Source organism: Pseudopipra pipra, chromosome Z (assembly GCF_036250125.1).
Source record: "Pseudopipra pipra isolate bDixPip1 chromosome Z, bDixPip1.hap1, whole genome shotgun sequence".
In the NCBI taxonomy this organism is placed as follows: Eukaryota; Metazoa; Chordata; class Aves; order Passeriformes; family Pipridae; genus Pseudopipra; species Pseudopipra pipra.
This window is the reverse complement of record NC_087581.1, coordinates 1069758-1094930: the sequence shown is the minus strand read 5'-3', so window position 1 is coordinate 1094930 and position 25173 is coordinate 1069758. Positions and strand designations below refer to the sequence as shown.

The following is a 25173-nucleotide window of genomic DNA, read 5'->3' as shown; positions in this document are numbered from 1 at the left end:
AACCAGGTAGTTTTAATCAGCTCACAGACCAGGGATACCACAGCACTCGGGAAGCATCCCTGGGGAGGAGGGAGGCTGGCTCTATCGCATCCATGCACTCATCCAAAGAGATGCTGCGGTCAGAGCAGTTTAGCCACAGCTTTACTTCTGCTCCCTTTCGGATTTTCCAAGGGAAAAAGCTTTTCCAAACCTGAGACTCCGCTTTTAAAGTGCTCCCAAGAAGGATGGAGGCCAGCCCACTCACGGACAGCCCTGCTCAGTCCAGCGGGGCTTCTGCGATTCCCACAGGTTCAAAGGAGGAGCCGCCAGAACCACAATTCGTCCTCCACCCATTTGATAGCAACAGCCAAAAAAAAAAAAATAAGTGGCAACCCCCAATGTTACATAAAAGCTGTTCGCAAAATGAGTTACGAGAAGCAGAAATCTGCAACAAAGTTAAGCCCAGGAGACCAGCACAGAGACAAAAAGTGCTTCCTTGAGAGGGTTGGTGGCAATCTGGCAGCATCTCCATGCTGACCACGGTCACAGGAAGAGTTTAAAACACTAAAATTCTCATTATTACAATACATGATGCTGGCACTCTACAGTCTTTCAGCAAAACCCATTCTGAAGCCAAGCACTTTTCCTGATGAGCCCCTGCCTAATGTTATTGATGGCTTTTACAGAGCACATTCCCTGGATCCCGGCTGCCCGCAGCACTCCCGGGTAGCCTCGAGAAAATGCAGAGCACAGGGAGAGGGCTCTCTCCGTATCCGCTCTCGCTCCGTACCGGGCAGATCTCCCGCTGCGTGCGAGGAGCTCTTTCATCGGGACAAGTCAATCAGCAAAGATCTCTCCAGACACAGACCTCTCGCTGGGAAGAGGGGCGGAAAGCCCCGAACTGCGTGGGATGCATCCACAGCCCAGTTTGGCCACGGACAGGGAATACCCAAGTATCCCACAGGCATAAAATAAAAACAAAATTAAAAAAAAAAAAAATACGGAAAAACCCGGCGATATCTTTTCTAGATCCCAGGCTTTGCTTGAAAAGCAGCACCTGAGCCTCCCATTAACCACAACGATCGCTTTTTAGGAGCAATTCTGGGTGTCCCCCTGAAGCACAGCGCCCAGCCAGGCCACCGGCCATGTCACCTTCCCCGGCTGCCATGAGGAAGCGGGTGCGTCCCTTTACACCCCTGCCAAGGGATCACATCCAGGAGTTGCGGAACAAAAAAGGACTCTGGAAACCCGGCGCCCCGGGAGCGCTTCGGTGAGTTAAGACACTTCTGCGGACTGCGTCTTCCTCTCCTTCCACCCCCCGTGGTTAGGAGTACGGGGGGCTGGGGGGGCGGGAGGGGCAGGAGGATTTGGGGAGCCTGAGAGTGTTTTATCCGCGCAGGTGACGGACCGCACGGAGGGCGAGGCCGCCGCCGCCACCACCTCGACCCACGGGCGAAGTTCAGCCTTTCCTGCAGAGAACCCGGGTGGGTGAAACCGCGAGGGCACCGCGAGGGGACCGGGAGGGGACCGGGAGGGGACCGGGAGGGGACGAGGACCCCCGTGGGGGTGCGGGGGGTGCCCCCTCCGCATCCCGCGCACGTGCGGGCGCCGTCCCGGCGGGTGCGGGGAAAGTTGCGGGGCCCCTCCAGGACCGGGTAAACAGCCCCCGGCCCGGGATCCCGGGAAAACACAGGCGTGCACAGAGACCCCTCCCCGCTCACCTTGGTGTAGAGCTGCACGGTGGACATGGCTGGGGCCGGCAGCGCTAAGCGCGGAGCATGGGGGCGGCGGGCGGGCGGGCGGACCGACAGCCGGACAGACGGACACACGGACGCACCGACCTTTACACCCGCCGCGGCCGGCCGGGGTGCGGGGACGGGAAGGGAAGGGAGCGGCGGCAGGAGGAGGAGGAGGAGGAGTAGGAGGGGGGGGAGAGGAAGGAGGAGGCAGCACCGCTCCGCCTCCGCCGCGCCCCGCTCAGGTATGGGGCGGCTCGGCTCGGCTCCTTTCGGTTCGCTTCGCCTCGGGTTTTATTATTAATTTATTTATCTTTTTAAAGCCCTTTTTAATAATTTTTTTTTTTCCCTGGCGGTCACCACCATCCCGCCCGGCCCGGTCCCCCGCCAGGGGTAGGGACCCCCCCGGCACCGTGGGTTGGTGCTGGGTTTGGGGTTTTTTCCCCCCTTTTATTCATCTTCCTTTCTCACAGAAGAAGAGTAACTGAGCCCCAGTGCGGTGCCCCTCGGTGGTTTGGAGGTCTCCCATCCTCAACCATGGGGATCACCCACATTTTGGGGTGCGAGGAATGGCGTTACTGGGGTGTCCTTTGCCAGGACACACCTGTTCCCTGGGAGGAGAGCATTGTCCTCATGAACCCACTGAAAATCCACTCAAGAAACGTGCCAGATATAGGTTTTTCTCTGCCTTCTTCTGTCTGGAGGTGGGTTTGGGGTCCCACCACCAACGTGGCTCCTGGACACTGCTTGTGTGACACTCCTACGCTGAAGGAATTGTTACTTCGGCAGCAACAGCCAAAAATTGATCCCAGCCTGTCGATCCGTGGCCATGCTGCCTCCCTCCATCCCGCGGGAGCACCCTGTGCTTCGGTTCGTGCTTATAAGGCACTTTTAGAGCCCGGGAAGGATGATGCAAATGCAGAGTGTTCCTAATTAATCACTATTGCCATTCTTTATCATTCAGGGCATTTTGCATATTAACTAAGCAGGCAGAAAACACACTCCGCGGGTCCTGTTCTCTGTCACAGTTGTTTGCTCCGTCGCTGGGATCCGTCCTCCCGCGGTTTCGGGCTGTGCTGCTCACAGAGCACCCTCAGCCTTTCTTTAAAGACGTTGCTGGTGGCATCTTACCCTCTGCTCCTCATCCCTTGGGGGGTGAAATTCCCCCCTTCGGAAGCTTTTCTTTTTTCCACCCCAGAGCCTGGCAGAGCACAGCACCGATTGGGTGGGAGGATAGCCGGCATCGCAGATACCTTTCTTTTCCAGCTCTGATGTCTTTGATGAATCCAAATAAACTGCAGGTGGCTCTGGGGGAAGTTTGGGAAGGAGGAAAGAGGGGGAGAAAAAGCTGCACCACTGCTGGAAATTACTCTGGGAAAATTTGACAGTGTAATCTCTGTAAAGCCTCCAAGAGAGCTTTGTCAGGCAAACAAAACTTGCTCCCCTCCTTTCACTAAATCAGCTGTGGAAACAAAACGTGGAGCACCAGTGCAAGCAGAAGCGAAGCTCAGTGAAGCTGGGGTAGCAGTGATAGCCCAGAGGCAAAGCACAGCAGTTCCCATGAAATACCAGCTGGTGCCGTGTGTGATTCTCCATTAATCTAAAATTTTAATTAAAGCCAGAAACTAAACCCACCAAAATACATACAAAATCCCCGAAGTACATCCTAAATGCTGAGTTGCTGGATGTTGTCTTATCCAGGAGATAGATTATTTTTGTTTGGGAATCAAAACTTGTGTTGATCATATTTAAGAAGCACTGGCTCTTAAATAGCATTTTATGGTATCCCCTCTGGCATTTACGTTGAAGGCATTTAGAGGTGAAAATGAACCAAATACTAGGTTTTTTCCCCTCTAAGCAGAGCCAGTGGGTTCCTTGCAAGTACAGGATGGGTGTTGGACTTTATTTTAAGGTCCCAGCCTTGTCTCTGTGTTGCAATGACACATGGAGACCCCAGGGACAGATGGATGGACGGACAGATGACAGCACAGGGCAGTGAGGGGCATCAATTCTGACAGCTCCAAATGTCACCAGGACAGAGTTGACTGTTCCTAAAGACAATGCCAGGTCCTGAATTTTTGCATGCAAAGCTGCCCCAACGACCTCAAATCTGGACTTCCCTCCTCCTGGGCCACACAGAAGTCACCATGTGAGAGAGCTGGGTCTGGCAGTGTCACCATACCCTGGGCATGGCCACAACAACTGCTCCTACCTGAGTGAAAGTAATGAAAACTTATTCCAGGTGTTAAAGCGATGAATAATTAACAAGGAGGGATTTTCCTGCAAATAAAACTGATTCTGTCCAAAGCCCTGCAGCCCAGCCCCCGGAGCAGGGACCAAGCCAGCACCATGCCATGGGGCACCAGGAACCACTCCACAGCTCAGTGTCTCTGCATGGCAAAAAACATCACCATGGAGAGCCCTGGGGTCAGGATAAAAGCCCTTGTGAGCAGAAGGGTGCTCAGTCTGACAGCCTTGGCAAGGGCTGTAGGTTCAGACCTTGGAGTGGGTCTGGGATGATGGATCAGGGACAGGCAAATCACCCACGCTGCTCTTCCTCTGTCAGTGTCGAAACTTTAATTAGAAAATACAAGGAAGAATATTTTGCAAGGCTCTAGTACCTGCATAAATGAAAAGGCTGTAACTGCCAGGTTTTTAAATGCCAGTGGTTTTGTCTCTGCGTGGCTCAGAGCCCTGGTGGAGGGAGAGCTCACCCAGCCGTGGTCCAGGCTGCTTCCCTCACCAGCGCTGTCCCTGCGCTCTCGGTTTAATAGATGGTTTGGCTTCGGGATTGCTCACTCAGGCAGGAAATACCACATTCATGAGCAGTAGGTAACGCTCCTGAGGTTCCTGGGACCTGCGAGCCACAATTCCAGATCCGTTTTGCTCAGTTATTGCCCGATGATCTGTAAGTCACAAATGTAACGTGAGCGCTGGCCCGAGGGAGGCAAAGGCACGACCATGCTTTGAAGCACGTGCTACTCAGTGCCCTATTTGCCCAGTTTACTGCAGGGATATCAAAAGAACTGGAAGAAGAGGGAAATCCATAGGATCGAGGAGACTCTTCAGTCTCGGCAGAGAATACCATTCTTGCTGCATCGCTCATCTGGCTGTCAGGGGCTGCGAGAAGGTGCCTCTCAAGGAGTCTGCTGACCCACCCAGCCTCACCTGCTCTTCTGCACCAACCTGAATTCTACAAAGCACTTGGCAGCAAAGGATTCAGCCCCAGCAGCATGTTCATCCACCACCAGTTTTCTCTCAGAAGAGCTTAGCTGCCCGTTATCCCATGGGAATTCACTCCTGCTGAAGGCAAACTTCTTCCAGTCTGATCTTTTAATTTTGTGCAGACCTCATGTTCGCTGCAGAGGAATTTTGCCTCCAGGAGCAGGAGCTCAGACACTTTATAAATGTTTGATAGCTCTGACCACCTCTTCTGAGTTATTATTTTATTAAAAAAAGAAATTTATTACGGTTCTGGATGGTTCAAATTCACCAAGCTCAACAATATGATTTTTTTTTTCTCTCTCATATTGCATATGGCCCCAACAAATGTCACAGCCTTTAATAACATGCTTTAATTAATCCTGGAATTCTGAATGTGCTATTATCTTCATTTTTCAAAGAGAGGTCACAGTAGTAAAGAAAAATCTACATTGCTTGCATAGGGCCACTCCTGGAGTCTGCGGCAGACCAGGAAATTAATCTCTTAATCATTCTGCCAGTTTGACCCAGCAGTGAGAGGACAGACCTATGACTACCTCAGCTCTCTGGGCTGATGAAACTATTTCCATTATCTGGGATGACCTTTCCTATCAGCAAAACAGGAGGAGCAGCTCTGAAATCCCCTGTATGGTTTTGGAAATGGTTGTTGAAAAGCACCGTGAAGGGGCTCAGCATCCCGACTAACAACTCACCTCTCCCAGTCTGCAACGTTTCCCTTCCTTGGAGGTTTCCTTTCTCAGTATCTGTAGGACACAAACCCTATCTGTATTCAAGGAATAAGACATGAAGAGGCTTTGCTCTGCTCTGTCTGGTCACCTGCCTGGATGGTAACAGCCAGTGGACTTGTCCCTCTTCCATCTGCTGACTCAGGATGCTCCTCTCTGAGATGTTTTGTCTGTAAGCAAGGATAAAATCCCACCACACTCCTTTTCCCCTCAGCAGGGCCAGGTTCTTCCACCATTTACACCCAGAATTAGCTGGGTTGTTCAAAGATCACTGATACTGTTTCAGATTAATACATCTCTACCTGGCCTTTTTCTCCACAGAAAAAAAAAAAAAAACATTTGCGAACTCGGTTTCTGCCTTAAACCACGATGAGACAACTTTGCAGGCTGCTTACCCCTGATTTGTTCTGAGATATCTGGGAGCTGGGGCTCCTGGGCTCTGATCCGAGCCATTTATCAGCTCCTCTGATGAATGTGCAACCATTCATGCTCCCACAAAACAAAAACACAAAAGTCCTGGTATTTGCCAACTGGGAAACAAACACTGAAAAGCAAGGTAGGGAGGACAAAAAGGGTAGAGAAAGTGGTTAGAGATGGATGGAAGAAGAAAAGGGTGGAGAAGCAGGGGCTGGAGCAAAGAGAGGAGAAGACAAAAAGCTGAAGGAGAGAAAAATAGCTGCAGATAAGCAGCAGCAAAGACACAAGGGGAAAAATGAAAGAAATAATATGAAACATTTCCAGATGCCACAAAGTCTACGAGCAAGAAAGGATATGAAGTTTTAAATGGATTCTTCACCTCCCTCCTCTGCAAAGGACTGAGAGAAAACTAATTGAATACACAGGAAGGAGCTGGTTGAGGGCAATGGCTCGGGGAGAAGATGGATTGCTCCCACCCATCCTCCTCGTGTCACCCCCTGCTCCTCTGCACACAGGGCAATCTGGCCTTTGACATGGGGAGCTGAGAAGGCAGAGAGGAGGTGTCCCTGCTCCCCACTGCCAAAACCCTCCCAACCCTCCTCTGCTGACATCCAGCCATTTCTTTTGTTGCTCCATCCTAAAGTGTTGTTGGTGCTCTGGCCCCCCATTCCATCTGTTCAGACTGTGGTGTTGGTGACAATCCAAGGAACCCAAAGAGGCAGACTTGCCATGAAAGTGATAGAAAATAACAAGAAAATAACAACTTCAGCCCTGCACAATTAATTCTGCACAAGCAGAGGACTCACAGACTAGCTTTGGGCTCTGGTATTCCACAGATCATTCAACAGCCATCAGAGTTTATGGAAAAGAATATCAGCTTTTTACTGTCCATCCCACAGTAAAAGAGATTCATAGTTTTATATTTAACAGCTAAAATTGAGTCACCAAGTACGTTTTATCTAGATATAAAGAAAAAAAAGATTCTGCAAATATTTTCAGTTTGAAAGGCATTTTAATAAAAGTTTGCTGAAAGTCTTCCACAAATTTTCTTCGTGCAGATTTTAAAGAATGCCTGTGTGTCTTAAGTGTCATAATAATACACTATTACACTGCAGAGAACATACAGTATTCTTGAATTAAAATGTCAAACGCTTCGAATTGGATCAGTCGTTTTCCCCAAAAATATCCACAGGGGAGAAATAAACTTCAAAATACTGCCTTTCTTATAAATTCCAATTAAATGTTTTGAGTATTACAGTGGAGAGACTTCTGCTAACTCTAGTCAGGTATAAACACTCTAGGAAAATGTTTTCAAAGGCAACTGAGTGAGCTAAAATACCACAGTGAGTAATGCCCCCTATGAGTCAGACATTAGGGCTTTTCTCATAGGGTGGGTTTTTAGTATGGAGTCCCGGGGCGCTGACAGAATGAACTGCACCCTTTCTTCATACTCTCTCTGTTCTTCCAGACCTGCCTCATATTCCCGTTTCCTCTCCTTTTCCTCTTCCTCACGGAGGTGCTGTCGGTAGGAAATCTGACTCGTGAGCTGATCCCGGTACTCGTTGGCTTTCTGTACTTTTCTGAAAATGCCAGATGGACAGGTCATTTAAGAAGTGTGGGTAAAAAGAATAAACGTTATTACTATTATTATTATTATTATTATTATTATTATTATTATTATTATTATTATTATTGATATTGTTATTGTTATATCTGTTAGCATTCGAGTTTAGCCTAAAGAACCATTCAAAACTCGTTTTAGCTGTTAAGAATAACTACCACTATTAACCAAATGCCACGTGCTGACCTTACGTTCTTCGGATAATTAATTGCGTTCTGTTGCATCTCATAAAGCAGACTGAAAAAGTGGTGCTTGACAAGCACGAGAGCAAGGACAACTCCTTGCAACCAGTGTTGGTCTCAGTCCTCTCCTGGCTCGGGCTCAGTGCTGAGCAGCCTGACCCCCCTCCCCACTCCTCTGCTGAGGAGAACAAGGCCCTGCCCATGGGGCCAGTGGGGCCCAGGCTCCTGCTGCACTGATGTTCCTGGAAACGGCTGTCACAAGGAATAATCACTCCTCCATCCCTCCTCAGGACTCATGTATTCCTTTCACTACCCTCTGGAGAGGCAGTGAAGTCTCATGTGATCAGGCCTTCTGGAGCAGGAGTCACACAGACACAATGCCAACAGTCTAGTCAGGACTTGTGCAGGAACTCAACAAGAGTTGAGGCACAAACCCTTCCTGACACTGCTGAATGCCATCTTGGCCAAGTGGAGCATATCCCAGCTGGAGCCCAGCGTGTTTTCCTTCAGAAGGGTGACATTTCTGCCACAGCCAGGAGATTCCTCCCAACAAAGCCATCAGAGAGCACAACAGGAGCTTGGGAAGGAGCTGCTCGGTTACAGTCCCACAGACAAAAGGGGAGAAGGAGGAGTACAAAAGGGGAATTAACTGAGACAAGGCCCTTTGCCCAAGGCTTTGCATGACACCCAGAGGAACATTTCAGCTACTGCGTGTAAGGATGCCCTCATCCAGAGGAACTGTAAGGCAGGAGAGCCCTGTGCAGCTGCGTTACATGGCCTAGTCTGGTATTTTGGGGGCTGATTATATATGATTGTTTTAGGGATGTGTGTGGGTGGAGTTTAGCAATAAGCCTGAACACACTAGTTCTCTTGGGTAAGGAACAAACAAACCCTGCATTAAACCTCCTCCCCAAACCTCTGGTACTTGTAACAACAGCTCAGAGTATGAGGGGATGTATTTAATAAGCATAATTGATGTAAGTCACATGATGATCCAAAAAGACCAAAACAAGGCTATGTACCATTATTTCCATGCTGAGATCAGAATTAGTGGTTTAATACCAACTGCAATATTACAGGTCTGGTATGAAGCAGTTTGGAACTGATAAGCTGCATGGTGGGAGAGCCCCTCTGAACAGAAGAAAGCCCACCCAGTGCTCTTAGAGTTATCAAAAAATAAGAATTAGCTTACTCAGAAGTTTAAAAGAGTGATCTGCAATGAAAGGAACCGATGGCATAAAAGAAAAATACCTTGCACGTTTTAGTTCTTCCAAACGTTTGTATTCTCTGAACGTTTCAGCTAATAACTTCCTCTCTTCAGCAACTTCTAATTGCTTCTCTGCCTTTTTCTGCACTGAAAAACAAAACCCAAAATACTTTTAGAAGATAACAGCTCTGCTAAGCTTGAAGGGACAGTGAGGCAGCATTCAGGCCAAGTAGCCTAAAGAGCAAGCCTGAGTTTTGTTGCTTCCAAAGAGGCACACAAACAACAGCAAGTGTATTCTCAGCTTATTTGTGTTTCATCTGAAAGTTTTCACATTCAGAACTACATAATAATATAATTAATAATAATGACTGCTTGCTCATGCAATCCTTACTTTACCAGGCTTTGCTCTGGTGACAACAGTGGGAAATTAGCGTAAGGAATGCTGGTCGGAGTGAAGTTTGGGAGGCAGGTTTGGGGATGGTCACACTGTTGTCCACTCAACCATACAGCCCATGGACGCTGGGCCAGGTGCTGGACAGACATGTTCAGGTTTGGGGCACAGGAGGCAACCTGTGTTACCACTTACACTTCTCCTTCATCTGCTCTTGTCTTGTATTCACGACATCTCTCAGCAGCTGAAATCGAGCTTCCCTCTCTAGTTTCATTTTCTCAACCCTCTGGGCCCAAACCTGATCATTCTCTTCCTTGAAAAGCTTCTCATCTATTTCTTCTTGCTCTTTGTCCTTCTCCAGCTGTTCAGCCAGGTGTGCCAGGTAAGTAAGTTGGTCCTTAAGCAGCTCTCGCTGCAAACACACAGATATTTGCAGATCTGAGTAAATTAGTTCAAAAATGCCCTTCAAAGTCTGAAGAGAAGTGGAGGTTCTCCAACAGCCAGTGTTGGAGCTGGGAGCCTAGAGCTCCATTCCAAAGCCCACCATGGGATAGAGCTGGTCAGAATCTTTTTCCTGGCCAGACAACAGCATATGAGCAGAACAAATACAGAGTGATCCCTTCTCCCATAGCAGCTCTGCTGCCTACAACAGAAGACACTGGACAGATTTTCCACAGCTGACCAGGCTACTTCACCATCACCTGCATTAGAAGCCGTGGGATCCAATAAAAATAATAAATATCACCTCCTCCAATTCTGCACCAAGGTCTAACATTGAGTTTATACAACATGCCTAACCTACATAAGCTTCCAAGCACCTTGAGCAGAGGAATGGACGCAAGTCCCTGCTCTGTCTTAAAGTTACATTGAGACCCATTTGCACCCTGAAGTTGGACAATCTATTTGTTTAAGATTTAGGAAGTGACAGACATATCCATCATTTCGTGGCATCTCTGAGAAATCTAACATGAGGGTTTGCGTATATAGATATAAAATATTTAAAACAGTCTCTTAGTATTAATTAATTAGAATAAGTTAAATATTTACTTTCTTCTGCAGTTAAAAACGTTTACTAAATCAGGTCCATGAAACAAAAAACATTCTTCCAACCTCCATTACGTCCATGCAGCATAAGGATGCAAAGCCTCAGGTCATTTATACACAATGAAATCAGCATGGAGGGACAAAATTCCAGGATTTCCCGGGAGCCCCACTTCTTTTGTCCAGCTTGGTAGCCTTGCTGATTGCAAAGCATGCTTTAAAGTGGTTTTAACAGATAATGGGCTTCTGCAGAGCTGCAGAGCACTGGCAGGAGGAGAGGCAACAGGCTGTGCAACAAAAGAATCAGCTCATCTAGGGAAAAGGGCTTGTGTCTCTTCTCAGTTACTCTGTGCAGTCCACAGGGCCTCAAAAGTAGTCCAGATGAGGTATTGCCCCCCAGCTTCACAATGAAAACCCTTACTTTCTTTTTCATTTTCTCCTCAGCGTCCCTCTGGGGGTCCTGAAAATCTTGCTCCAAGATCATCTTCTCCTGGGCAAGTTGGCTTTCTTTTTCTTCATTCAGACGATCCCTCCTGTCCTTTGCTGCTTTGAGCAACGTCTCCCTGCATTCCTTCTGTTTGTGTCGTTTCTGCCTCTCAAGCTCTTCTTTCTCTTGCCTGACCAGGTGCTTCTCTTCTTCCTACAAGGGCAGAAATAGCCAGCTTGTAAAATCACTGCATAACTTGGGACTAAATGATGGCTATAGGGTTAGTTTCACCGAAGCATTGAAGAGCAAAGCCCTTCTTGCTGACAACACAGAACTAGTGTCATCCACTAGGTGTTAGAACATGAATATTTTAAGATATCATTCACCAGAACTTAGGATTTTTCTCTGTAATTATCACATGTGCTTCAACACAAAAACACCGGTGTGCCTGATGTTTTCCAAACGTTTCAGGCAGACAGACAGAGTCGCCTCTTTAGGGAAATCAGTATCATTGCAGCACGTGTGATCTACATCCAAGTCTTCCCATACAGCCACAAGCACTAACAAATAACAGGGCCATGTGTCCCTCCTGTTTCTGTGCATGTTGTCTGTCCTGTGTCTGCACTGGATGCATCTCTACTGGACATAAGGTTGCACCAAGTCAGTAATTGGATCCTTATGTTCTGATGGGCAGTTAGTGGATTTCCATGGCTTGAAATCATTCCACTTTATATTGAAAAGAACAGAAAAACGTACAGTAAAACTGAGTTCATAAGAAAGAAACAATGAAAAATAGCAAATGACTATTCAAGATCAAAGAGGTACCTGTATATTCAAGGTTATTTAGCCCCCAACAAAATTCCAGAGTAGCATCATTAAGTAATTTATAAGCATGTTTTCTGGACTTCTTGCATCTGAATAAGTCTACAAGCACAACTGCACTTGAGCATAGTTATAAAACAGTATTGAAGCATCATTAGCTTATTTACAGCTCTCAGAAATCATGCTTCAGCTATCTTGAAGGCACACAGTTTTTTGTTAACCTGTCTTTAAATTAAATGTCTCTTTTGTAATGTGAATAAGTCTTCTAAAATGCATCAGCAGGCTTGTCATAATCAGCATGGCTAATTTTCCCCATAAGGAAGCAGAAGCTGCACTCCCTAAGGAGCATCCCTTTTTATGCTGGACATAAAGCACCCACGGATTCTTGCAGCGTTTCAGAGCCTAAGCTGACTCTGTATCTGCCCAAACTGTCAAATTCACTTTCAGAAGCTGGTAAAACAGCTTTGAAACTCAATACATATAATTTGAGCAACAGAATAAGTAATCCAAAAAGCTTTGAACAGTAAAGGTGGAAAGCAAGTGGAAACAGCCAGCAGTCTGCTGTGCAAGTTGGCACATGTCTTGGGCTGCATTCTGATCTCAGTGAAGTTGTATGAGAGCAGCCAAGGATGGGAGCCATGAAAGTTTACACACTGGGGTAACATAACATTGCAAATATACACAGAAATGGTTACCAAGCACCCACCTGCAAGCCAGGACCAAAGAGCTATGGCAGAAACTCAGGAAACTACAGCCAGGATAACACGAATTTCACCACTTTCTCAAGAAATCACAATTCTTTAAGGGAGAGGAAGGACAGAGGAGGAGGAAGGTAGCTAATGTAGGTAATGTAGCTAAGGCAAAAATGGCTGTCCCTGTTTTCTCATCCTCTCTGAGATATCCTGATGTACACATATGGTCTATCATGGTGAAGCTGCGAGTTTTGCTTCACTAAATAATCTATTTTCATTGCAAAAAAACAGGAGAAACCTTTATACACAGAGACATTTAGCTGTTCACAGTGTGTCCTTCACCCAGATGAAACCCCTGATCACTAGGGGCTACCAGCTCTGCACTGAGGAGCTTGTAATGAGGCCATCTGCCACATCCCTCTTCTGCTGAGAAAGGATTACATCCCATTGTCCATACAGAAACTCTCCTTTGAAGAAAGCTTTTTTCCCAGAAAATAAACCACTTCACCAGAAATGTATCTCCTTGACAGAGCCCAGAGCAGCTGTCTTCAGGGGAGGCTACACAGTCTTCTATTCTAATAGCATTTTTCTGAAAAGGCCAGTTAAGTAGCAGTGTTCTTTGCCTGGGAGGTTTGGCAGTGCCTTAGAAGTCGTTACAAGGAAATAACTCTATTCTGGATGTTTTTAAATAAGCCAAACATTACAGTCTAGCTTGGAATAAGGCCTCTACCATTTCACAGATGGGATTGTCAGAGCTTTAGGTTCATTATTGTCTTCATTTTTTAAATAACGGTGAAATATATATATATTGCCAACATCAGCTTCCAGTGTCTAACAAAGGCATCCTGAGTTATCATTCAATCTCTACATGTAAATAGCTGCAAAATGAAGACTGAGTCTGAGCTAAACAGTCTCCCATAGCTCGAAGTCAACACAGAATACTGAACTATCAAGCCCCACTAAAGCCACTCCAGCAAGACTTACAGGGAAGTATGAGCTAAAGAGAGGGTAGTGGCCAAACAGCTGGGCCAAAGTAGCCAAATGACTCTCATGATGTGACACCCAACAGTGGCCAGGATTAATAGGTGAGAGAGCTTAGGTGCTGCTTGCCAATTTTTAAAAACAATAAAATAAATAAAAAAAGGACATGGATGCTGAAATTCAGCCAGCTGGAGCATAAGCAGTTGGGATTTTTCACATAAATGTTTCTCCTTGTGTGTGTAACTGGGTCCTGAGTGCACCAACAGGCTCTGCAGCCTCCCTGCAAGGCCCTGGGTGCCTGTGCCCTCGGCCAGCCCCAACCAGCCTGGGATCAGTGCTGGGAGGGGGCATGTGAGAAAGGGCTGAGGAGCTGCAGCTGGGCTCAGTCTCTTGCCTTTGGTGCCTACGTGAGCCGTGCTGCAGGTGCACCTCTGCCTGAGGTCAATCCTCATCCACACCCGCTGACTTGACTTGCTGGCTTTGTCTTGGACTCCATCACTACAGACCTGCCAAGCAGTTTGGACTGTTGGATGACTCCAGTTACTGTCAGCAGACCTGCTCTGTTCTGTTCCTTCAGGTGCTGTGGGATTCCTGCACAGGAGGACAGACTACTTGCCTGCCCTGCCGTCACCTTCAGCTCCTGGCTCACCTTCCCCTCTGTGCTGCTTCCTTCCACTGCACTTACCATGATGATTAAACATATGTATCGTAGTCTGAGATCTGCTGTTACACCTACCAGCTGGGAAACAAGATTCTCCAGCCATCCTGCAGGAAACTGGAAATCAGAAAACTGCAAAGACGTCTGGCAAAAGCTTAAAAATGTTTCCATTTCCCACAACAACTCTGAGAGGCTTTGAAGGCCAAAATCCTTTACAATGCCAGGTTTGAAAAGATGTATTTCCCTCTGTAAACAGGAATGCCTTTGACACAGCTCTGGAAAAGAGGCTTAGCATAATAGGACAGGCTCAGATACTAATGGAATCAGTGAAGATACAAATAAGGTATGGATTAGTCTAAATGTCTAGTAAGCCTATCATTAGGAGGGCCTTATACACAACCCTGAATACAGAATGATATGGAAATTACCAGCCATTCAGCCTCCTCTTTCTTCAGCTGCTCCTCCTCCTCTTTGCGGGCGCTGAGCTGGGCCACCTGGGCATTGAGCACATTCAGCATCTCCTGAATCCGCCACGACGCTTTCTGCTTCTCCAGCTCCTCTTGGTGATCCTTAGCCAAGAGTTCCTTTTCACAGATCTCCTCCAGCCTCCGCTCCTCCATCTTCTCTTCCTTTTTCAGCTCCTCCTTCAGAGCCTGCTGGGCCAGCTGGCTGTCACTCGATTCCTTCTTGTTCCTCCTCATGCACAGCGTGCGGAACTCGTCACAGCGGTTTCTGAAAGGCAACACGAAAAGTTTAAAAAAAAAAAAGTCTCAAAACAATAAGCAAGTCTGGAGGTGTGTGATGGATGGAGGCTCCCAGCTCATAACTACTCAAAGGACTACAACTCAGAATGCCCAGTTCTGCACCTGATCTGAGGGTGAGGCCTAAGGAACCACAGGGAGCCTGGCTTGATGGAGATTTTGACATTAAGGAGTTGAAGAATTTGCATTTGTAAAAAAACCCTCCCTCAACTTCAAAAGTGGAAGGGGAGTGGCAGGCACCGATCTTTCCACTCCCATGACCAGTGACAGGAGCTGAAGAAATGGCTGGAGTTGTGTCAAGGCAGGGTGAGGTTGGATCTCAGGAAAAGGTTCTTCCCCCAGAGGGTGGTTGGGCACTGCCCAGGCTCCCCAGGGCAGTGGGCACAGCACCAAGGCTGACAGAGCTCAAGGAGTGTTTGGATTATACTCTCAGGGACAGGGCAGGATTGTTGGGATGTCCTGGGCAGGGCCAGGAGTTGGACTGATGATCCTTGTGGGTCCCTTCCAGCTTGGGATATTCTATGATTCTAAACACACAATATATACACACACCATGTATACAGTGTGTATTATATATGTAGCTGGAATATGTGTTCTGGGAGGTTTCTGTGTATATATCCTTTTTTTTTACATATAAAATACACACACACTATGCTTATGGAAACATGTGGGTAGCTCTTTCATTCAAATGAAGACTTAGAATAGGTTTATAAGTCACCTGAAAGCTCATTCATATTCAGAAAATACTGTGAGTATGGAAATGTAGGTTACATGGTTGAACAGGAACCACTAGAAATTTATTAATTTTTAAGTGAAGTTTTGTGGGATAATTCAGACAAGTTGCAATAAAAGCCTGAAGAAGCTAGAAAATCAACAAGTAATGCAGTTTTCAATTTTCAATTACCCTCTGCAACTGAGTTGCACATAAAGAGGTAATTTATCTTCAGTTGAAGATTGAACTAATTGCAGATTCTGCTTTTATTTTTGCAAACAAAGCACTATTGAGATCAACACGTGCTATCAAACATTATTTAATTTGAGCAATCTGCAAGCATTTTAATTCTGTTCTACAACTGAGATATAGATTTTGATAAAGTCAGAATGTGAAACTGGCAGACAATGGTGAAGACCCACAAGTGTGAAGGGTATATAAGCTCTTAGGATGTGTGATAGACACACATGAATGCTCTGAAGTAAAAAGATATCTCACAACTTCATGCTGAATGAAACCATCTTCTACAGATTATTGCAAAGCTATTTAGGAATTCATGGCAGACATTGTCTGAATCTTGAAGCCCTGCATGGCAGCAGTAGTTACCTGCACAGTGTGAAATACTATTATACTATACAACATTTAGTGACAATCCTGTGTAGCAAAAATATTAAATCTTCATCAGGCAACGACCTCATGCTATTACCAATCTCCATATTAGCGAATTTATTTAATTTTCATGAAACAAAATCTGAATTAATCCATTGCCTAAGAAGCAGGGGTCTCACCACATTTTCTCCCTGTTGGCATTCACCATTTGCTGCCTCACATTTCAGCTGTAACTTTCTGGGGCCAAAGACATTTCTCTCTTCATCCTCTATCTGTAAAGCACCCAATGCCATGGAGCCTGTGCTGAAAGGTGAAAGGCACTATGCACAAACAATAATAGGGAGAGCAATGCTGTGAAAGTAAAATTGCCATTTTCCTTGATATCCGTAAGCTGGGGGGGTTCACCTGGAGAAGAGAAGCTCCAGGGAGACCTGAGAGCCCCTTCCAGTGCCTAAAGGGGCTCCAGGAGAGCTGGAGAGGGACTTGGGACAAGGGATGAAGGGACAGCACAAGGGGGAATGGCTTCCCACTGCCAGAGGGCAGGGTTAGATGGGATATTGGGAAGGAATTGCTGTCTGTGAGGGTAGGGAGGCCCTGGCACAGGTTTCCCAGAGCAGCTGTGGCTGCCTCTGGATCCCTGTAAGTGTCCAAGGCCAGGTTGGACAGGTCAACAAACATACTACAGCACTGCTAGTTTTCGTATGTTTTACCACTGGAATCTATCTTCCATCTCCTGGGCAGGAATTAGTGGTCATTAAAGTCTACAGCACTAATTAGTATTCATGAGAAACACATTTCTCAAATGTTGTGAGGGACACATGCCATTATTAAGATTTGAAGTCTTTCACCATTAGCAAAAACTGTATTACCTTAATGCAATGGGTTCAAAAGTTCTCTCAGCAGTGAAGGACGAAAGAATTAGTTATTCTTTTCTGTGATTATAAAATAATCTGATATTAATTGAATCTCAGAGGGGAGGAGAAGTTAATTATTTACGTTCGGCATTGCTAGAATTTTAATATAAAATAACCCCATAACTGCTTGATTTCATCAAAATAATTCCTTCAAAGCAGCTTTTACAGCAACCTATAAACATCTGCTCCCCCAGATGGCTGGTTTTCCTCCTCACTTTGCTATCCTAAGCTTCTTAACATTAAAACTGTGTCTGTATGTGGCTACTTCCCAAAGACAGAACCCCCCCACACCAGTTATTTATTCATTTTATGGCTGCAGTATGAAGTTCCTGGGATAACAACATTCCCATATGGATGCTTCTGATGTTACCACAAGAAAGAGGATGTGATACGTGTTTTATGCAAATTTTAAGCTGTTGCAACTTTAAAGAAAGTTACCAGCGATGAACAAGCCCTCAGGCTAGCACTGGCTGGATATCCTCTCGTACAAGGTGTAGCCCTCCATGAAAATGAATTCCAGCAGGACTCTGGTGGTCCAAGGACTGTCCCCTCTGTCACCTCATGGCAAAGGACTCCTCCTGGCTAACATCACTGCTGAGAAGCTGCTAAACCTGTACCCTCAGGCCACAGCTCCAAACCAGCCTACAGGGCTGCTAAAATTGCTACCTTTTAGGACTCTGGAATAACATATGGGAGTAAAGGTGCTCCTATACCTCAGGTCTGAGGAAGCGCCTTGATTAGAGTTAAAGGAAATACAAACAAGTCTGCATCAGTTTTCAGAAAGACATTCAAACTAGTTGTAAATTCACAGGCAAAGAGGAACAGAAAATCATGTGTATATCCACCTGCTACTGGACTGACTTCCCAGAGCTCCTCTGGGTGTGCCCTAGAGTAATGATCTCCAAAGTGGGGCGTGCAGGAAGAGAATATGTTTTGTACCACTAATAAATAACATTAGAAAGTAAAAAATAGTGTTTATTTCTTCTTTACCCCACCCTGTTTTAATTTCTATTTTTGAATATGTTTTATAGTGCACACAGAATACCAGTACAGTAGTACAGGTATTTAATTTATAGATAAGTAAATAGTGTAGTAGTAGTGCTAGAATTTTTTACAGCTCGGGGTGTTCAGTCAAAGAGGTTTGGAGGCCACTGCTCCAGAAGACAAAGTGTGACACAATTACAGATTCCTGTTTGTGGTTTTCAGTAAGTGTTGGTCTCCTGAGCAGCAAAGCCTGCTCCCACATCTCTGGCTGGACCAGGATGATTTAGGAGGAAGAGTAACAGCTAACAGCCAGGGAAAAACAGATTTGGGGCTACCTAAAGAAAAATACATGCAGATTGAGATATCAGAAGTTACTAATATAATCAGAATAAATCACCACAGCAGAGACTTCCTTTCAGTGAAGAAAAGACTTTAAAATATAACTAAGAAAATACACATGAAGAGAGATACCTGTTACAGACAAAGTGAACTGTTGTTAGCTGGTGTTTATTTGAGTTCTGCTCTATCATAGGAACCTTAATTAAAAGTAGAAAGGGACAAAGCTAGAGAAACTAACTGTGGAATATATTCCCATCACATCAGGACAGTCAAAGAGAAGGACTCTGTGCCCTGTAGGATGAAGATTCATTTGCAGAGATACTGCAAGACTGCCACTCAAAACAGCTGTGAAGAGAGAGGATTTCACTGCCTCCAAATCCTCTGAAAAACTGCAGCCAGCAGAACACCACCAGTAAACCTCCAGCAACACCTTTTAATGGGATGCTGCTTGGTATGAATATTGCTTAGATCCAAGAGTAGAATGGCAAAGGTAAAGGGATAATAATAGGATAAAATAATCCCATGAGACTGAGTGAACCATAGATCAACAGGGTTGTACTGGGAAGACAAAGGACCTGAGATATTAAGACAGGCAGCTGCAGCATGAAAATCCAAGTATGTGACACCAAATGATGCAACCCAGTGGTGGTGGGATTCATTTTGCAATTAAAATATCTAAAATTAGACATCTAAACACGGATCTACATATGTGCTAAATTCTCACTCTGATCAATGGGAACTTAATCCCAGTCAGTGCAGGCTAGGGTGCAGTTCAACTGACAGAGCAGGATAAACCTCCTTGAGGGTGACATTAGGTTCCTGTAACTGTCCTGATCTCTGTGAAGATTTAAGTAGAACAGGAATTCAGATTCCCAGGGAATATAAAGATACCAACACTCAGCCACCTACCTTTAGGTGTCTACGTCACATCTCCCTGGGGTGTAAGACAAGTGGCAAGGACAAAATAAATGACACTCCAGCAGCATCCCCTCTAAACCATTTTAAAAGTGAGTTTCAATCCCTTTGTCTGATAGGTAGAGAACAAACCAGGAACTGTAAATGGTAAGGGCCAGGTTTTCAAGCCACCATGTGAACTTGGAAGTGCATACACTGCCTAACACCTGTCTCAGCCAACAAACCCCACATTTAAAGAGATATTTACCTGTGAAATTAATTAGAGTTTATGCACAAGTGAAAGCAAGTGTTGACTTTTATCCCCAGCCTCTCCACACTGAGAAGCAGGTGTTGTGGATTTCACAGCACTGTGGGAGACTGGGAAGAGACACTTCAAATGATTACAATTAAATAACATTATTATTTCTTTCATCCCTTCCTCGGAAAACCAGATTTCCAAGAATGGAACAAGACAGATTTCAGATTTCATGCCAAGGCCTCAGAGCCTAATAAGCACCTGTAAGTCTTGCTGCCTTCAGTCAGGAAGACTTGGCACAGAATTTCAGGCTACACTAAAACCTGAACTGCAGCTGCTACTCTTGAAAAGTATGCAATAAACAAAAACATTTGTTTTTTGGACAATCTTTTCAAGGATCTTTGACTCTACTATTAGCTTAGGAAGTGTGATTTAGGCCAAATTAACCTTCCATGCTCCCTGTTCACTCCAACACTATAAAGCTGGAATAGGAATTACAAAAACAGCTGACTTGGCAGGTGAAAGTGCAGGGATGCTCACACAGGACAAGGAGGACACACTAGACTTGCAAGAATTAACTACTTTAATTTTTTTCTGCCTTGTTGTTTTAATCACATTCGTCTTTCCCTTCCTCAATTTATTATTGTCACGTTCTTGTTAAATTGTCCCTTCACATTTACTTTGGGCAAATTCTCTTTCATAAGATATTCTTATGGTAATACCTGAATTGCTGCTCTCGTTTTTCAGCCACCAGTTGTTGTCTTTCTTTTTCCCTCTTCTCTCTCAGTAATTTTGTTTGTTCCTTCATCTTTGCTTCTTTGTCCTGTGCCTCCATTGCTGCAAGTGTGTCCATCTCAGCCAAGTACCTGATCTCCTCTTCCTCCAGAAGCTCACGAAGCCTGTAATGAAAACATTTAAATGAAGGCTAAATAAATCCTGCTGTTGAAGGATAAAGTTTGAGTTTATTTGTTATTAGCACAAAAATGGGTACTGGGCCCCTTTCAACACTTCTTGCAAATGCCAAAGAAGGGAACATCAAATTTTAAGTTGGGGATCATTCCAGTTGTGTCCATGGAGGGAATCTTACAGCACACCACAAGGGATTCTGTCCAGGCACAGTTTAAACTCCTTATCTTACAAAGCTACTTTGTTGCTTTACAACTTCAGTCCCCCATTAAATAAATAAATCTCATTTTCAGACTACAATAACAATTTGATTTTGTAGCACTGTTATCCTTCAGCACAGAATCATGGAATCTCCTGAGTTGGAAGGGACCCACAAGGATCACCAAGTCCAACCCCTGGCCCTGCACAGGACACCCCACCAATCCCACCCTGTCCCACAGAGCGTTGTCCAAACACTCCTGGAGCTCTGGCAGCCTTGGGGCTGTGCCCACTGCCCTGGGGAGTCTGTTCAGTGCCCCACCACCCTCTGGGGGAAGAGCCTTCTCCTGATATCCCTCCCTTTTCTATGCATCTATAATTGTATCTTCTCTCAAACTACCTCTTGTTATTTTAGCATCACTCCATAAACCGCTTCATCCTGAAATATCCTTCATGAGAAAATTATGTCAAACTGGTGATTTTTAAACACGCCATCATTCACCTCTCTATTAAACCCAGCAGTGAGAAACCTGGGGCTACAGAATCGAGAAATTACAAATCCCAGCCCAAATGCCACGGTGTCTCTACAGAAAAGGACTTGGGGGTCCCGGCAGACAAGCTGAGCACAAGCCGGCAATGCACCCTTGTGGCAAAGAAAGCCACTGGCACCTTGGGCTCCGAGAGGAGGAGCTCTGCAAGCAGGGAGGGGATCCTTCCTCTCCGTGCTGCTGAGACCAAATCCGGAGCGTGGGTCCAGTCCTGGCTGCCCAGTACCAGAAACACGCAGCCCGAGGGGATGGAGCCCAGTGGAGGCACACTGTGGGACAGCAGAATCTCTCCTAAAAAGAGAATCTCTTTCTCTCTCCTGAGAGGGCTGCGACTGTTCAGCCTGGAGAAGAGAAGGTTCAGGGCGATCTTATCCATGTACATAAATACCTGAAGGGAGGGAATGCAGAAAAGACAGCTTCTCCTCAGCAGTGCCCAGTGACAGGACATGAGGCAGGGGGAATGAATTAAACATGCAGAATGCCACATGAACACATGAAAACACTTTTTTTTTCCTTTTTACTGTGAGGGTGGTCAGATACTTGTCAGGTTGCCCAGAGGTGGTGGAATCTCCATGTGTGAAGATAAGCAAAACCCAAAGGGACACACACTCCTGGACAACCTGCTCTAGGTGACTATTTGAGCAGGAGGTGGACCAGATAATCTCAGAAGGTTCCATCCAACCTCAGTGTTCTGTGGAATCCATGTACAACTCCTCTGGGGACACATCAGACCAGGACACCAAGCTGATGACCTTCATGGCTCCAAAGTAACTTGACATGAAATAGTAACTGAGAAATTAAACCGTATGATTTTTTCCTACGACCAGTACAGCACAATTTTGTTGTTTACAGGGCAGTAATATGCCTCACCTTTAATATTTTTGAAAGACTTCTGAAAAATTTCAGTTTTTCAGTTGACTGTGCTGCAAAGTGTTACTTGTAGGACCTAAACATCAGCTTGATGAGACTGCAACAAAATCCTCAGTTAAACCCAAAAAATAGAATTTCTGACTCTCTGTTACCTAGAGAAGCTGTGGATGTCCATGGCAGGTAGGTTGGAACTAGATCATCTTTAAGGTCCCTTCCAACCCAAACCATCCTGGGATTCTATGATTCTGTTCCCCATCCCTGGAAGTGTTTAAGGCCATGTCAGATGGGCTTGGAGCAACTTGGTCTAGTGGAAGGTGTCCCTGCCCATGGCAGGGGGTGGAATGAGATGAGCTTTAAGGTCCCTTCCAACTCAAACCATTCTGTGATTATACCAAGGTACTCTTAATTCTCTCTAAAAATCAAGCAATAAAAGTGCTATACTACTACTTTCATCTTGCATTTGGCAGACAAGGAGGCTCCAAATGCCACCTAAACACCACCAGTTACTGCGTTTGAACACCTATCACTGGTGCCTGGCTCCCCGGGGCACACCCACGCCCTCTGAGCACACGGTGAAGTTGAAAATAGCAAGGCAGCCAGTTGGTATTAGCTACTTGTTTGCTACCTGTCTCTTCTCACATCGATCTCCTCCAGATAGTCCCGCATTTTTGCCCGGGCCTTCTCCTCCGCCGCCCGGTGCACCCATTTGTGCTCCCTGCTCTTCTGCCAGTCGCAGACGTTTCGGTAGTGCTGGAACACCTGCAACTCACGAGCGTATTCCCACCGATCCCCCTCCCTCACCCTCTCAGCCAAGATCTCCTCTTCAAGGGCGTTTTTCTTATAAGGCTTGGATATCTGTAAGAGGAAGAAAATGGAGAAAGAGAAAGCCTGGAGGCTTCACAGCAACCTTCCAGGATCCAAAGGGGCCTACAGGGGAGCGGGGGGGGGGGGGGGGGACACTCTTCAACAGGAACTGCAATGGCAGGACAAGGGTTAACGGATGCAAACTGAAAGAGGGAAAATTTAGGCTAGATACAGGGAAGAAATTCCTGGCTGTGAGGGTGGTGAGGCCCTGGCACAGGTTGCCCAGAGAAGCTGTGGCTGCCTCTGGATCCCCGGCAGCATCCAATGCCAGGATGGCCAGGGCTTGGAGCAACCTGGGATAGTGGAAGAGGGTGGAACGAGATCAGCTTAAAGGTTCCATCCAATCCTTAGCATTTTATGGCTCTGTGAAATGTCAGTGGTGAAAATGTAATCAGTTACTCTGAGTGGTTTTTCAGTTGAATTCACAGCACCGGGCTCCCCAGGGCCCCCATCCCACATAGTACTGGGCTCCTCCAGGACCCCTCCACAGCACTAGGGTCCCTGGGATCCCCATCCCACACAACACCAGGCTCCCGGGGACACCCCCCCATCCCCCCAGCACCGGGCTCCCAGGGACACCCCCCCAACACTGGGATCCCCCAGGAGCCCCCACAGCACCAGGCTCCCCGGGACCCCCATCCTGCACATCAGGGCTCCCTGGGACCCTACACTGCACCAGGATCCCGAGGACACCCCTACGCAACACTGGGCTCCCAGGGACCACCACACACACAGCACTGGGCTCTCTGGGACCCCCATCCCACACAGCACTGGGCTCCCCCAGGACACCCCACAGGCAGCACCGGACTCCCCGGGACCCGCATCCCGCACAACATCGGGCTCCCTCGTCCCCCCATACACAGAACCGGGCTCCCGGGGACCCCGCTACACTGCACTGGGCTCCTCCGGGACCCCCCCGGCTGCTCTCAAACGGTCCCGCCCCACCCGACACCGGTCTGGGGCTCCCGCTCCACAGTTCCCGCAGGTCCCGGCGCGGCCCCTCACCACCGCCACGACGTGAGGCATGGGGCCGGTGACATCCCGGCGTCGCGGGAGATCCGACCGGGGCTGGGGCTGGGGAGCGGGCTGGGCATAGGGCTGGGAGCGGGGCTGGGAACAGGGCTGGGAGCGCGGCGGGGCCGGCGCCGCCATGGCGGACGGACGGACGGACGGACGGACGGACGGACGGAGGCGCCGCCACAGCCGTTGCCGAGGGGACGCGCGGGCGGCGGAAGTGGCCTCATGGCGGCGGGGTCTGAGGGGAGGGAGGGCAGCGCCGTGGAACCGCGGGGTCACAGAACTGCCGGGGGTGGAAGGGAGCTCAGGGATCGTCCAGCCCAACCTTTTAACCCTGCGCTACCGCTGTAACCCCCTGACACCAAACCGCGTCACCCCTGGTGGGTGCAGGCGCCTCTGGAGCGCCTCCGGGGGGTGGTGACTCCACCGCCTCCCTGCGCAGCCTGTTATAACGCATGGCCACCCTAACAGTGAAAAATGTTTCTTTTTCTAATAGCTACTCTGAATTTCTCCCGTCTCAGGTTGAGGCCATTTCCTCCTGTGCTCGTACTGCATGCTGGAGGAAGATTCACCCTCATACCTTTTTAAAAAATCCCATTACTTCCTCACAGCGTTTGGGATGTTAATACACTTAAAAGATTTTTAGCCAAGTAGGCCAATTTCAGTGTAATGAGCTGCATTTTGGTACAGACGCTGCCTTCCATCCTAAACAGGCCAAACACTGCTATTATTATTCATTCTATTTGCCTTACAGACAGCAAAGAAGTACTTGTGCAAGGTTAAAGTGTGTTTCATTCCCCTGGACGATTAGTGACATTTCTGTAATCTAAAATGTGAAGTCCTACATATCCTAGATATGAAACCTGACAGAATAATCTTTTATTCCCATTCTAAGCAACAATTTGCATGAGTGAGCGTTCTCAGGATTAGTTGCATAGTTCAAAAATGTCCAGGGCTTGTTTAGCACAATAGAATGGACCAACCTCCACCTTGCTACAACCTCCTGTCAGGGAGTTGCAGAGAACGGGAAGGTCCCCCCTGAGCTTCCTTTTCTCCAGGCTAAACAAACCCGGCTCCCTCTGCCAACCCTCATAAAACATGTTTTCTAGGGCCTTCACGAGCCTTGTTGCCCTTCTCTGGGCACTCTCCAGCCCCTCAATGTCTCCAGGGGCTCAGGGGACAGGCGGCTTCCCACAGGAT

At 47.0% G+C, this 25173-nt stretch overlaps 2 protein-coding genes and 1 long non-coding RNA gene across 7 annotated transcripts in view; 1 reads left to right on the top strand and 2 right to left on the bottom strand.

Annotated features, from left to right (window-relative positions):
• MYO5B (myosin VB) overlaps window positions 1-1862 on the bottom strand; it is a 144219-nt gene extending 142357 nt beyond the window's left edge. For all 4 annotated transcript variants that reach the window (XM_064642283.1, XM_064642285.1, XM_064642284.1 and 1 more), the window contains exon 1: window positions 1701-1862. In XM_064642283.1, the coding sequence (XP_064498353.1) occupies window positions 1701-1727 (27 nt within the window). In that variant the 5' untranslated portion in view covers window positions 1728-1862. The remainder of the gene's footprint in view (window positions 1-1700) is intronic.
• LOC135407335 (uncharacterized) lies at window positions 285-14535 on the top strand. 2 transcript variants are annotated; one of them, XR_010426822.1, is made up of 3 exons: window positions 301-1249; window positions 1379-1463; window positions 14021-14535. It is a non-coding gene; the product is annotated as an uncharacterized LOC135407335 (long non-coding RNA). The 2 variants fall into 2 exon arrangements; XR_010426821.1 differs by lacking the exon at window positions 14021-14535 and having other exon boundaries at window positions 285-1249; window positions 1379-7726.
• Window positions 7072-24158, bottom strand: CFAP53 (cilia and flagella associated protein 53). Its single transcript, XM_064642287.1, has 8 exons — window positions 23962-24158; window positions 22718-22947; window positions 20293-20469; window positions 14530-14833; window positions 10943-11161; window positions 9676-9892; window positions 9134-9236; window positions 7072-7659 (listed from the first exon to the last, which is right to left on the bottom strand). Exons 1-8 carry the CDS (start codon window positions 24106-24108, stop codon window positions 7437-7439), a joined length of 1620 nt encoding a protein of 539 aa, XP_064498357.1. The 5' UTR covers window positions 24109-24158; the 3' UTR covers window positions 7072-7436.
• Window positions 24159-25173: the final 1015 nt, after the last annotated feature.